Below are 13,046 nucleotides of genomic sequence, written 5' to 3'. Positions count from 1 at the left end.
CGGCTGCTTTTTGGGGCCTAATGTTACTAATTGCATACTCTACTTCGTTGATCGAAAAAGCAGAATCTGCCAAATCTACCTCCCAGCCATTGAGTGTCGTGATTGTGCCTAACGTGTCGATTTCGTGGTCTGCACTTCTTAGTGGGAGGTCAGGAGTTACTAACGCCACCTCCCGCACCAGATCATCATTAGAAGTGGCTATGGGGGAAGTTTTAAGAATATCCCCAGTTTGACTAGCATACAATTTAGTAAAATGATCGACCCATACTTGACTTGTGATATTACATGTGATGAGATCGCTGTCGGGTCTAGTTTTAGCTCTAATTGTATCCCAAAAACGCCTTGAATCTTTCCCCAAGCTGGCCTCTTTTAAGGAACACCAATATTCAAGCTCCCACTCCTTTCTAGCGCTTGCGAGGGTTTTCTTGTATAATGTCCTAGCTCCCTGAATCACTCCTTGATTTTTGCTTTTGATGGCCTTAATCAAGAGTGATTTTGCATGTCTACAGGCAGATGTATACCAGTCATGTTTCCCCCTAGGGTTCCTAGTTACCTTATTCTTGACCAGATGCTCCTCTTTAGAAAACACATTCCCAATAGACCTAAGGGTTTCCTCAAAGATGGAAGTGACCCAGCCAGGGGTCGAAGGCCGGGTCACTGTTGTCCAACTCCATTTGTGAGGCAATGAGCAGTGTGTTTATAGTGTTGAGTTTGGTTTCATCCTTGGAGACCAAACTCCACATCAAACGTCTCCCACAAGAGGAGACAAAGATTTTGTTAGCTACCTTAGGAGATGTTTTAATCCTTTCGTTGGGCCAGGGATTCCTAAGGGACAAGGAAAGCGAATTATGGTCGCTTTCAACGGTAGACAAAACAACCATATCCTGGACAAAACCCCAGAGAAAGAGATCTAACATGATATAGTCGATCCTTGAGGTATAGTTAGTTCTATTAAATGTGGCCGCGCCCATAGGATCTGAGCGTGTGCGGCCATTGGCAGCTCTCAAGCCGAACTCCAGCGTTAAAGCATTCAACTGGATCGCAGTTGCAGACCATTTTTTAACCGGGGGGATGGCCAAAGACGGGATGCCCCATCTTTCGTCATCCTCGGCCGGGTCAAAAATATCATCCTGTATAAGGGGCTCGTAGGTGCAATTAAAGTCGCCCGCGACCAGAACTTGGGCTCCAACTGTATTTTCTCTCAATACCGTGTCAAGGATGGACACTGTCGGAGACGTAGAGCCACACTTAGCACCTCTAGCATATACATTAAGTACATCAAGAATAAATCCCCTTTGGGGACCTCCTAGGATGTCAGGACAATTGATTTGTTTTACATCTATACGAAGATTTAGAGCAATGCTTATCCAAATGAGTAGGCCTCCAGAGGGACGGCCTATCCCATTTCTAGGAAGAACTGCAAGGACAAAATAGGTGACATAGCCTACCCGGTATAAAGGTTCTAAACTCCAGGTCTCTTGGAATAAACAGATCATGTGTGCCTCTACTAAGGCATTCCACTCCGGTAGGCATAATTTCCTGTGGATGCCAGCAAGATTCCAACTTAGAATTTTTAAAGTACCAAGAAGATCATGGACGACATTTTTTTGGGCACTTTGGTGGACAATAGAGGGCGGGAATATATCGGGGGACACAAGCTCAGTGGAGAGCATAGGCGGTATACTCCCGTGCCCTGTGATCACAGTGGAGCATGGGCTTAGAGCAGAGGCCTGCGGAGTTTCTTGAGCAATTAATTTCGGGGATGAAGCAGTCATGGTGAAATCAATACTGTTTTCAGAAACCAAACTATCTAGGGACTGGGATAATTTGGAACTATCATGTTCGATGACCTTAGGGCCATTTACTGAACCCGGTGATGGTCAATCCACTTCCTCTAAACAGCTAAATCTGTTAGCGAGTGGTAAACCTCTCCAGCCAACAGAGAAAGCTGCGTCTCTACCCTCGTAATCTGGCCAATCGCTCCACTCCCTTCTTATATTCCAGTTGTTTATTTGTGGCATGTTCCTATCGGGGGTGTCGGCCCAATAGTTTGTAGGAGGATAAAAGGAGGAAAGCCTTCTCACCTTTATTCCATCGTACTTAGGCCACATACCACGACGGCAAATATAATCCGCCGTACGTGGATTGTCAAAATTAACTATAATGCAATCCCCTTGGCTCGTTTTCTTCTCGCTTCCCACCCAAGGGACCCTACGCACCATTAGGATCCTACTACCACAGGAGGGTGGGAGCGGTCTGTTGGTATTGAGCCAATGCTGGACCTTGTTTTTTAAGGACCACGTTGGTTCCTCAGCTTTTGGCCTTAACTCGGGAACACCGGTCAGGATCACAACATATGGGTCTGCATCTGCTGGTAAATGTATGTGGTGCCCATACTCCCCCCTGATTTTGACAGGGCCGGGGGGTTTAGGAGGCTCCACAACTTTCTTTAATTGAGCTGGCAGTGGCTTTAATATTGTGTTTAGTACATGAGAGGGTGCATTTGCCACTGACCGCTCCGTTCTCAAGGTTGTGGGGGTTGGTTGCGGTTCCTCAAGATTAGCCAGCCCAACGCCCAACTGGACCCTAGGGGAAACATTCATTGAGGATAACTGTTTTTCAATGTTAGAAAGGGATAGTGCAATGGGTTGCATAAAGTCTTTGATAAGATCTTCTAATCTAGATAAAAATAGGTTTTTGGCCTCGCAGACTTTGCAACCCTCACCCAAACTACCAAGGTCACCAAGAGTTGTTAGATTCGTGGGGGGAGCAGTTATATCAGTGGCTGAATTAGGTAGGTTACTCTGAGTAGATATGCTTTTGCTTTGCACCCGAATAGGCGGGATTTTTTTCTTGGGTTTACCATTGCATTTTTCCACCTCCCTAGGCTTCTTCCGTTTTGGGATGGCACCCTCCCTCTTCCCCCTTGAGTGATTAACAGTGGGAAGCTCCTGCCTTGGGCTGATAAAAAGATCGGGCATCTTCTCAAGAGCTTCGCTTGAGTGCATGTCCGAGAGAGCCAATGAGGCCGAGAGATCGACCGTATTTGGCACGCCATGAGTTTCAGCCTGGATTTCAATAAGAGGCCTAAGGTCCCTAGGGCTAGTGGGTTTCTTGGCTAAAGCCAAGGGGCCTATAGAGGATCGCCTTGCTAAAGCCAAATCCTGAGATAGCCTCCGCTCCAAGAGCGATATGCCTTGGTTAATGGCTTCATTTGCCCTAGTGATGTATTGGTCAATTGGGCCAGATGTATGTACATACCCATGTGCAGTTTTACTCCTAGAACCCCTCGGCATCCTATCACAACTACTAACAATGTACACAACACAAACTAGAGCTAGTCAAATAAGCAACAAATCGCTAGTATGGTGCTTAAAGTGTATATTGAAGATGGCAGAGCTAAAACACCTGTCTAATATGTAAGAGGGGGGCCCAGTCCAGTCATACCCGGTCTTTAACGGGCTTAAACGGGCCCGCCCTTGGCCCGTGCTTCGCCCGCGCGCGTCCCGCGCTGCGGAACTCTTCGGCGCTTTTTGAGCGCGAGTGTGGTGTTTGCTCCTCCCTCCTGGGAGCACAGATTTGTGGTCAATGGAGTCCCCACGAGCAGCGTCCGGCGGTCAGCAATCCTTTTGTCAGCCTGGATTAGCGCGTCCCGCGCTGCGGAACTCTTCGGCGCTTTTTGAGCGCGAGTGTGGTGTTTGCTCCTCCCTCCTGGGAGCACAGATTTGTGGTCAATGGAGTCCCCACGAGCAGCGTCCGGCGGTCAGCAATCCTTTTGTCAGCCTGGATTAGCGCGTCCCGCGCTGCGGAACTCTTCGGCGCTTTTTGAGCGCGAGTGTGGTGTTTGCTCCTCCCTCCTGGGAGCACAGATTTGTGGTCAATGGAGTCCCCACGAGCAGCGTCCGGCGGTCAGCAATCCTTTTGTCAGCCTGGATTAGCGCGTCCCGCGCTGCGGAACTCTTCGGCGCTTTTTGAGCGCGAGTGTGGTGTTTGCTCCTCCCTCCTGGGAGCACAGATTTGTGGTCAATGGAGTCCCCACGAGCAGCGTCCGGCGGTCAGCAATCCTTTTGTCACCTTACTTACTGAAACTTGGATGTCTGCTTCCCACAGGGGTCTTCTATTTCCACGTACTCAGCTAGCCGCGCCCTCCGCCTGCCAGCACCCTACAATCCGTACCGTATGCGGGAGAATTGATGTCGCCTCCGCTCTTTCCTGTTCTGCACCCAGTACGCCTGTCCCATGTATCATGTGTCAGTGGGATTTAAATGTAGTTCTTACTTTCCTGATGGGGTCTCCCTTTGAGCCTCTACATAGTTGTAAGTTACGTTTACAGTAGAAGGTTCACAAGGTCTCTGCCTGAGTCTTAATGCCTTTATTCAGTTGATGGGGAGGCTTTTCTCGAGGTATTGAACCCTTAGTACCTCATTATTTACGTATTACTCTGGTGTGAGACAGACTCCTCCTCCAAATCTTAATGATCCTTTTAATAAGTATCATTCAGAATACCAAATGGTAATTTTTAGTATGATCTTTTATGTATGCATGAATAAAAGAATATGATCAGTCAGTCCATTCCTTTTGATGACCAACAAATGCATAAACGGATCCTGAACAGCCGACACGCGTTTCGCCCTTCAATGTCAATCCGACCAGGGCTTTTTCAAGGCTTCAACATTCCTGATTTCATATTGTTCAAGTCACATAGGTCGATATTCATATGATTCAGCACTGAAAATTTATATGCGGTCTGTTTTTGTTCGGTGAATCATCGGTCTATCCACTAGCTTGTGGATAGACCGATGATTCACCGAACAAAAACAGACCGCCGATAGATTTTCAGTGCTGAATCGTATGAATATCAACCTATGTGACTTGAACAATATGAAATCGGGAATGTTGAAGCCTTGAAAAACCCTGGTTGGATTGACATTGAAGGGCGAAACACGTGTCGGATGTTTAGGATCCGTTTATGCATTTGTTTGTCATCAAAAGGAATGGACTGACTGATCATATTCTTCTATTCATGCATAAATAAAAGATCATACTGAAAATTACCATTTGGTATTATGAATGATACTTATTAAAAGGATCACTAAGATTTGGAGGAGGAGTCTGTCTCGCACCAAAGTAATAGTTGTAAGTTGAGGTTCTTGTCATTCAAGACAACTTTTCTGATCGCGATTACCTCGGCCGGGAGGGTTAGTGAGCTGCAGGCTCTTGGTTCTAAGCCTCTTTTCACTTCTATTCATGCAGATGCAATGGTTCTTGGGACCAGAGCTGATTACCTGCCTAAGGGGGGTCACTCCTTTCCACCTAGGGCAGTCTTATCACTTTACCCACTTTCTATCCTCCCCCTCACCAGTCTAAGGAGGAGGAGAGACTTCACCGCCTGGACCCTAAGAGGGCGGTCAGCTTCTACCTGGACAGGTCTAAAGGCTTCAGGTTGTACGACCAGCTCTTTATTGGATACATGGGTAAAATGAAGGGCAAGGCTATCCACAAGCGAATGCTGTCCAGATGGATCATCCTCTGCATCAAGATCCGCTATGCCTTGGCCAAGAAGGAGCCTCCTAAAGGTATTCAAGCTCATTCCACCAGGGCTAAGTCTTCTTCCGCTTTGGCTAGAGGTGTCCCTATTGTAGAAATCTGCAAGGTGGCAACTTGGGCCTCCCTCCACACTTTTGCAAAGCATTACTGCTTAGGTTCAGAGGTGAGGAGGGATGGCCGTTTTGCACGTTCTTTACTGCAGGACTTTTTGGTATAGGTAGACAGACATCCTCCTCCGGGAGCAGGACTGCTTGGGGATTCAATTCAAAAGGTAAGGAATCCACAGGCAGATGTATCCATCAGAAGAACAAGTTATTTCTCTTCGGTAACGCTTTTTCTGGTGGATACAGTATCTGCCTGTGGAGTCCTCACTGACCCACTCGCCTCCCCGTTGTCTGCCTACTTATACCGAAAACAAATTTATGCCTGACATTCTTATATTTCATTGTCATTTGCAATTATATGATGTTTGTTTCTAGGAAATGTCTATATTTTAGAATTTCCAATTTTCTTTATTCTTTGAATCATATACTGTGTATATTTGTGCATATATTGTCCTAGTCGACCTGGGAGAGCTAATATAAAGGTTTCAGTGGAATGCTGCACAAAGTGTAATTCAAAAATTGAGGAATCCACAGGCAGATATTGTATCCACCAGGAAAGTGTTACCAAAGGTAAGTAACTTGTTCTTATTGGCACTAAGGGAATACCACACAACCTTAAGTTGTACAAGAACAAAAAACAAACTAGATGAAACAAAAATATAATCGATAGTGGACCTGGCACCCCTCCCCTTGAACGTGGGTGTCCTCTCTGCTGCCCCATGATGTCCCCAATTCAAAAGGTTGACTAGGTTGTGATCAAACTCTTTATCATAACCCCTGGCTGTATGTGTTTAAGATAGACCTGCTTAACAAATGGCGATACATTCTCAGAGTCCTCATCACCATGACAAGCTCTACAAGAGTGCAAATTAAAATCCCCCCAATAGCAGAATCATGGTAAACTTAGACAATGAATGAAACTAATCATCTAAAAACACTCAAACTTAAGACAACAACCAATTCATATCTGGCTGTGACAGAATTATAGAAATTAACAACCAACAATTCTGTACCTTTTTGGAAAAGTCAAAAGAACGCCAAGGATTTTGGATGAATTGGACATTAACAAGTCTATTTTACAGTTCAAGCCCAAATTAATGAGCTTTGCAAGACCCCCCCCCCCCCTCTGGCATGCCCACTAGAGGATGAAATAGCTGTAACAGGTGGCATATTCATCCATATGTAGGCAACCCTGGGCATCACAGGTCTCCTGTATGCAAATGGTGTCGAAAGTAGAAAACATCTTAAACCAACCATCACCTGAAATCTTACTCTGGATCCCAGCGATATTCCAGCTTAACACCCTTAAATTGCAGATCGTCTGGACACCACAGCATCAGAGTTCCCAACCTCAGGAGCTGGGATCAGTCAGTCAAGGTCATCAAGCTGGGTCAGGGGCTCAAAGTATTTACTGAGCAGTATGCTTGGGGGTTTACTTGGATATGAAAAAGTAAGAGCCGTCAGAGGCCCTGCTACCCTGGGGTGCAGGCTCCCTCCTTCCTCAAAGGTGGGAGTACTGAAATTCTATCACTGTGCACCGTTCAGCCTAAGGGTGCGAAGGATGTGGCCTGCCCACAAGGAACTGCAAAAGGCTACTACAACGCAGTCAGCCGTGAACATTTTTGTTTAGATTGTCCTATCCAACCAACTCTACGGGCTATAATAATCATTGTAAAGGGGCTGAACTGGGTAGCCCTGGATGTCGGCCAATGAGCAACTTTATTTTTGAGCTGCTGATAACTCTCTGGGTCCCTACTCTTAAGGGGAGATACCTTCACCATTATAAGTACATATGGGGTAGCAGCTGGGGGCATCTGAATAACAGTACAAGGATACTGTTCGTGTGCGACGGACGAGGGGAAATTGGGAAACAGCAGCTTTGTCACTAGGGACTAAAGCTTCTAGGCAATTGGAAGGCTGATTACTAAACATCCTGTCATGCCTGAGGCCCACCTGGGGACACCAATCGACTACTGCAAGGAAATGGGGCCTCGGAATTTGAATAACCTAATGTCACTTCAGAGGATTCCAACCCTTTGTTGGCTGTGAAACAGTCAGAATGCTGGGCAACCTCTGGGTGGAAACCTTGATAATACTGGTGGGAAAGTAAGGCCTGGGGGATAAATTACATATGTTTCTCAACTTGAGTCTGAATAAGGCCCAATGTCACATCAAACTTCCCCACCACCTTCACTACGGTAGCAATTCGTGAACCCAAAGCATCAAGAGCAGACAAGATCTTCGAGTTCAGATTGTGCAACAAGTCTTGAAGGTTACATGAGCACTTAGGAGTCTCAAGATACTGTGCAGAAGGACCCTTCTTTGCTCCCTTTCCAGATTGCCAGGCTTAGGTTTAACTGTGCTAGGTTTCTTGTTACTTCCCTGCGAGCTCTGTCCGTGCTGGCAGTAGTAGCGGGCTCAGAAGTTTTGAAATAAGTCACCAGATAAGGGGAATGATCACTCCAAAGGGGATTCAGTAGATGACCCCACACCCAGATCTGGGGAAGCACCTCCAGGTGGGGAGATAGTACGACAATTCAAGGGCAACTGATCTTTGACATCCGTAATCTCATTTGTCAGCACCCCCTCTGCATTATTAAGCAAAGACCGTATGGATTTTTTGTCCTGGTTTCTTATTGCACACGTTGGTAGAAAGCACTTTCCTCTTCCCCCATTATCATCTTAGCTTGATAGTAGTAACGACTTTATAACCCAAGAGTCACAAAGCCGAACAATGAGCAAAGTAAACAGTTATCTCCAGGTGAAAACACTCACCAACTTGGCCAAGGGGTCCCAATAGAGACGTTGGGGGATGGCCCAGCTCAGCCTAGTCCGGGCTCTGAGTGGCACTGATGGGCCCGGTCTTCGCCAGCACGTCTCAAGCACATCCCACGCTGTAGGAGAAGCTTAGCGTTTTTAAGCGCTCAGTGTGGCAGCCTCCCCTCCTTGCAAAGGTGAATGCTGGGGGGGGGGGGGGATGAAGTCCCACCCCAGCCTGCCAAACAAAAGTCAATCTGGTACGTGTGCTGCGGAAGAAGCTTACCGCTTTTGCAGCCCCTCCTCCTTGCACAGATGAATGCTGAACAATACAACATTCTCACATACCTAAGAGACTGGAGTGTAGTTACCAAGTAACAGAGCAAACTAACCAGAACATGTAATGTTACATAAATAAAAAGAATCCGAGGATAACCAAGCCGTTTGTACAGTACTCCTAATATCGTTTTTTTATGTAGGATCTTTGGGTGTGCTGGGACTTGGTGGATGGGTCATGGAACCAGTGGACTATAATTTGATATAGAAGGTTTACAATTGTGGTGCAGTAATTAGTTTGGAGCGTAGTGAGTTAGTGGAAATAACGTTTGATATTTATGAGAAATATAAACTGATCAAGTTCAGTGTCACCAAACTGCTTTTTTTTTTGTTTTTGTTAGCACAGCTGACGTTTTTCACACGAGCTTCTGTAATCCCCTGTGTTAGCTCAAGGCAGTGTTAACTAAAGTTTCTTTTAACAAATGACCATGGTTTCTTGTTCATATTATGTCATTGGCTGTGTATGGTGAAGTTTTAACGTTTAACTGCAATACATTTACAGCCAACGCTAATGGATATCCTACTCTTAAAACTACAATGAGAAAACCGGAACCAGGGCAGTAGTATGGGCTCATCAGAAAAAAAAGAAATCCTGGCTAAGATCATGATGGGCATTTTGTTGCCCAAATGGGCTTCACAAGGATAATTGAGTTCCAGGCGGGTTTCAGGGCATGCACTAGCACCATCGACCAAGCTTTCAGGTTAATGCTTCTTCATTGGAAGACGGTTTCTATCGGCAAGGGTGCTTTATACCTTGCATTCATTGACCTTAAAACCGCCTTTGACCTGGTCCCTCGCGACCGTCTGTGGTCAATCTTGGAGGAGCTGGGCATCCCTTCCTACATTTTGAAACTCCTCATCCGAATGCATGAAGAGAACTATGCCTGCATTAGATGGGGATCACAGGGCCAGAAAACAAATAAAATCCCAGTGAATAGAGGGGTTCGGCAAGGGTGTGTCATGGCGCCAACACTTTTTACGCTATTTGTCAATGGCGTGGTCTCTTTTTTGCTTGAAGTCGAAGCGGATGTTCCCGTTTTGGCGGGCGATAAAGTTCCAGCACTTCTTTTCGCAGACGACACCCTGTTAATATCAAAAACTCCGTCTGGCTTACAGAAGTTGCTACAGCGCTTCTCTTTGTTTTGTGAGCGCAGAGGCCTCGTCATTAACACCACCAAGACTAAACTCCTTTATTTTAATCCCTCAAAATACTCTGGTTCCACTCTGACCTTAGAGGGGAAACCATTGGAGCGTGTCAGAGAGTTTGACTATCTGGGAATCAGAATCTCTGACAGGCTCGGATGGCAGCCTCATATAGATAAGATGGCACTTAATCTGAAAAGAGTAACTGGTGCTTTGGGCAAGGAATTTCGGACCTCCACTTCCAAACCTATTACCCCAGTGCTAAACATCTATGCAGCAAAGGCTGTGGGTAGTGCACTTTATGGCGCCGAATTATGGGGCTATAGTTGTGTTGATTCACTGACTACCAATGAAAACAAGTTCTTCAGGGAACTTGTATCACTTCCCAGGGGTACCCCGACTAAACCACTCTTTAGTGATTTTGGCAGGCGTTCAATTAGGGATTTAGCCACTCTCCGCCCCCTGTTATACTGGGCGCGGCTGTGGCGAACCCCTGAGCTCTCTAATTATGCTGAAGGGCTCAGGGAGGTTATGAACCTACAAGGTGCCCACAAAATTGAGTGGCTTGTAAACACAAAAAAACTCCTGATTGCAACCGGCCTTATAACTGACTGGCCAGCGGGGGAACCTCTATCAAAGACTGAAGTTAAGCGAGCCTATTGGGCTTGGGTGGATGCCACGGAACAAAGAGACCCCAACATTGGAAGGTTGACTGAGGCTTTTTATCAACATAAGTCAACTATTCTTTTAGAACCATACCTTGACTTCATTACCAAGCCCAGGGACAGGTCACTCTTTATCCAGTTCAGGTTTGGGACGCTTCCAGTTCGCAACTATACTAGTAAGTGGAAACCCCCCCACAAGACCCCCCCTGACTGCCCTTTCTGTCCTGGTGCTACCGAATGCGTCTCCCATCTTTTCTTTGCATGCCCAGCCTACTTATCACCTAGGACGAAATGGCTTAAACCTGCATGTCTACTGTTAGGAACAAGGGATCACATTGTTGCTATGCGAATCCTTAAAACCACCACTAATACCACCTTAGTCTGTGGAGTGGCGAAATTCCTAGGATGGGCATGGCTAATTAGGCAAAAATCTAGCAGGTCCAATTAAAACTTTTTTACAATATTGTTTTTAATTCTCAAAGCTGCAAAAATTTAATACATTTTTAGATATTTATTCCAAACTGTTTTTTTAACGACATGTTTTAAAAATAATGAATATGTAATTGTTTTATGTGCTTTGTGCTTTTATGACATTATGTGTCGAAATAAAGCTTTGTTGATTGATTGATTGATAATTGAGTTTTTAATGTGTAAAAACGTCTGATTGTATGTAAAAAAATCCTATTTGGACAGCACAATCTTAGTTGGGGAACAGTTGATTGCTTAAGTTTGAGTGCGTGTCCATGAATTCTATTTTAAATCATTCACAGCAAGATGAATATTAATGGGTTCCCATGATGTGGGGTGGTCGTCTTCTTTAAAAAGATGCCTGCGTCAGTTGATTAAGCGTTATCAATTTCATTGTCCTTCTCATTCAGGTTATGTTCTAAATCTAAAACCTTGATTTCTTTTTTTCCTAGGTTTCCTATGTACAGCCATTAGTTGCTATAAAAATAATGCCCACCACGTTCAATAGTACCAAGGATGAAATGGTTTTGGAATGCAAAGTCCAGGGATCTCCAAATTTGAAAAATGCAGATGAACGAGATAAGTTTTTGGGACGAGTAAGCTTCAGAGTCCTAATCACAGAATAGCGTCAACAAAAATATTCCACAAAGTAACATTATTGTGTTTGTTTTTATTTTTTATCAACTGGACCTGCTATTCTAGGATAGGAGACCACCTTGAAAGACGTTGGGGAGGCACATGACATTCAGGGTAGCATAATAATGATGTGCTTCCAATCATAATGTTTGAAATCCCTTTTAAAATATATGCCTGTCGTGCTCCTGCCTTCCCAAGAGGCCAGTTTACAGAGAAAGAATATCATGCCATATTAGGGACCTGTAAATAGCTGTTTCCAAACATGTAATAATGGTGGTCTTTGTCCTGTTCTGGTGTGGTTTTATTCCCAAGTGAGTGTCTAAAGCTTAATGTACTGTGCTATGTAAATATTTAATGGATTTAACACTGGTTTAACGGTCATATCTCAATGCAGACACTGTTTTTAGGGATCAAATGATGAGAGAATAAATGGTACCTGACCAACGTAAAATGATTTTATAACCTCTGCAAGAATTGTGTTGTGTGCAGATGCCTTAAGTCCTGTATGAAAAAAACTGAAATAAAGTGGATTTTAAAAGTTGCTTTGTGAATTTTTCAAGGGCATTACAACAAACGTGTTTCTGTCACTAGTGTATACATTTAAGAAAATCGATAATGCTTGAATTGTGACCACAGAGGAGAAGCTGCATGTTAGTTTTGTTCCTTGCATTTCAAAGAATAAATTATCTGTAAATTAAGTTTTAGTTGATTCTTTTTGAGGAAAAGTCACAGAAATATCAAATGGAATGCCAAAATAAACCAATGAATAAAAACAGACAAGTTCTCTCTAGTAAATAGAAGCTAAACGATTTATGTTGAGTTAATTTTCCCTCTACCAGTTTCTACAATAATTAAAACACACGTACCTAACTTTTAAGACTGGTTTTGTCTTTAATGTGGTAATTTACTGTGATTTATATATTGAAGTTGCTTTTTATTTCAAAGCTGTAAATGTTTTCTCATGGTGCCTCATCTATACCAGCCCGCGGTGTTTGTCGTTATGACTCCTTACAATACTTGAAATCTGTCCAAGCATACCTAAAACCACAGCAACATTGCTTAAATTCAACTTATTTGTGTCCCTCATCCATTCGAATCTTTTCACTTTGTAAGACGGAGTTTAACTTTAATTCCTTGCTACTGGAAACCAGCTTTCTCAACCTGAACCTCTTATTGCAACTAGGACTTCATGTGCAGCCAAAATGGAGTCTGCTGTAGCTAATACGATTTTTAAAACCAAGTTTTAATGCTCTTTGACAGTGGTTCTTAAAATTTTTCTTCTGTTGAGCCCCACTTAATCACTACTGGAATCAGGAGACCCCCTCCTAAGCAATTTGTATGATCTGAACCTCAAAATAATAAACAAAAATACCGAAACAAGTGTTTATCA

The 13,046-nt window shown here is 44.3% G+C and overlaps 1 protein-coding gene across 1 annotated transcript in view; it reads left to right on the top strand.

The window, feature by feature from the left end:
* ATP1B3 (ATPase Na+/K+ transporting subunit beta 3) overlaps positions 1 to 12,197 on the top strand; it is a 279,921-nt gene extending 267,724 nt beyond the window's left edge. Inside the window, exon 7 of the mRNA XM_085633644.1 lies at positions 11,473 to 12,197. Coding sequence (XP_085489770.1) covers positions 11,473 to 11,646 — 174 coding nt within the window. The 3' untranslated portion in view covers positions 11,647 to 12,197. The remainder of the gene's footprint in view (positions 1 to 11,472) is intronic.
* The last annotated feature ends 849 nt before the right edge of the window (positions 12,198 to 13,046 follow it).

The sequence above is a fragment of the Triturus cristatus genome, chromosome 11 (genome assembly GCF_964204655.1).
Source record: "Triturus cristatus chromosome 11, aTriCri1.1, whole genome shotgun sequence".
NCBI classification, from domain to species: Eukaryota; Metazoa; Chordata; class Amphibia; order Caudata; family Salamandridae; genus Triturus; species Triturus cristatus.
The sequence above is the reverse complement of the archived record's forward strand: the minus strand, read 5'-3'. Positions and strand labels throughout refer to the sequence as shown.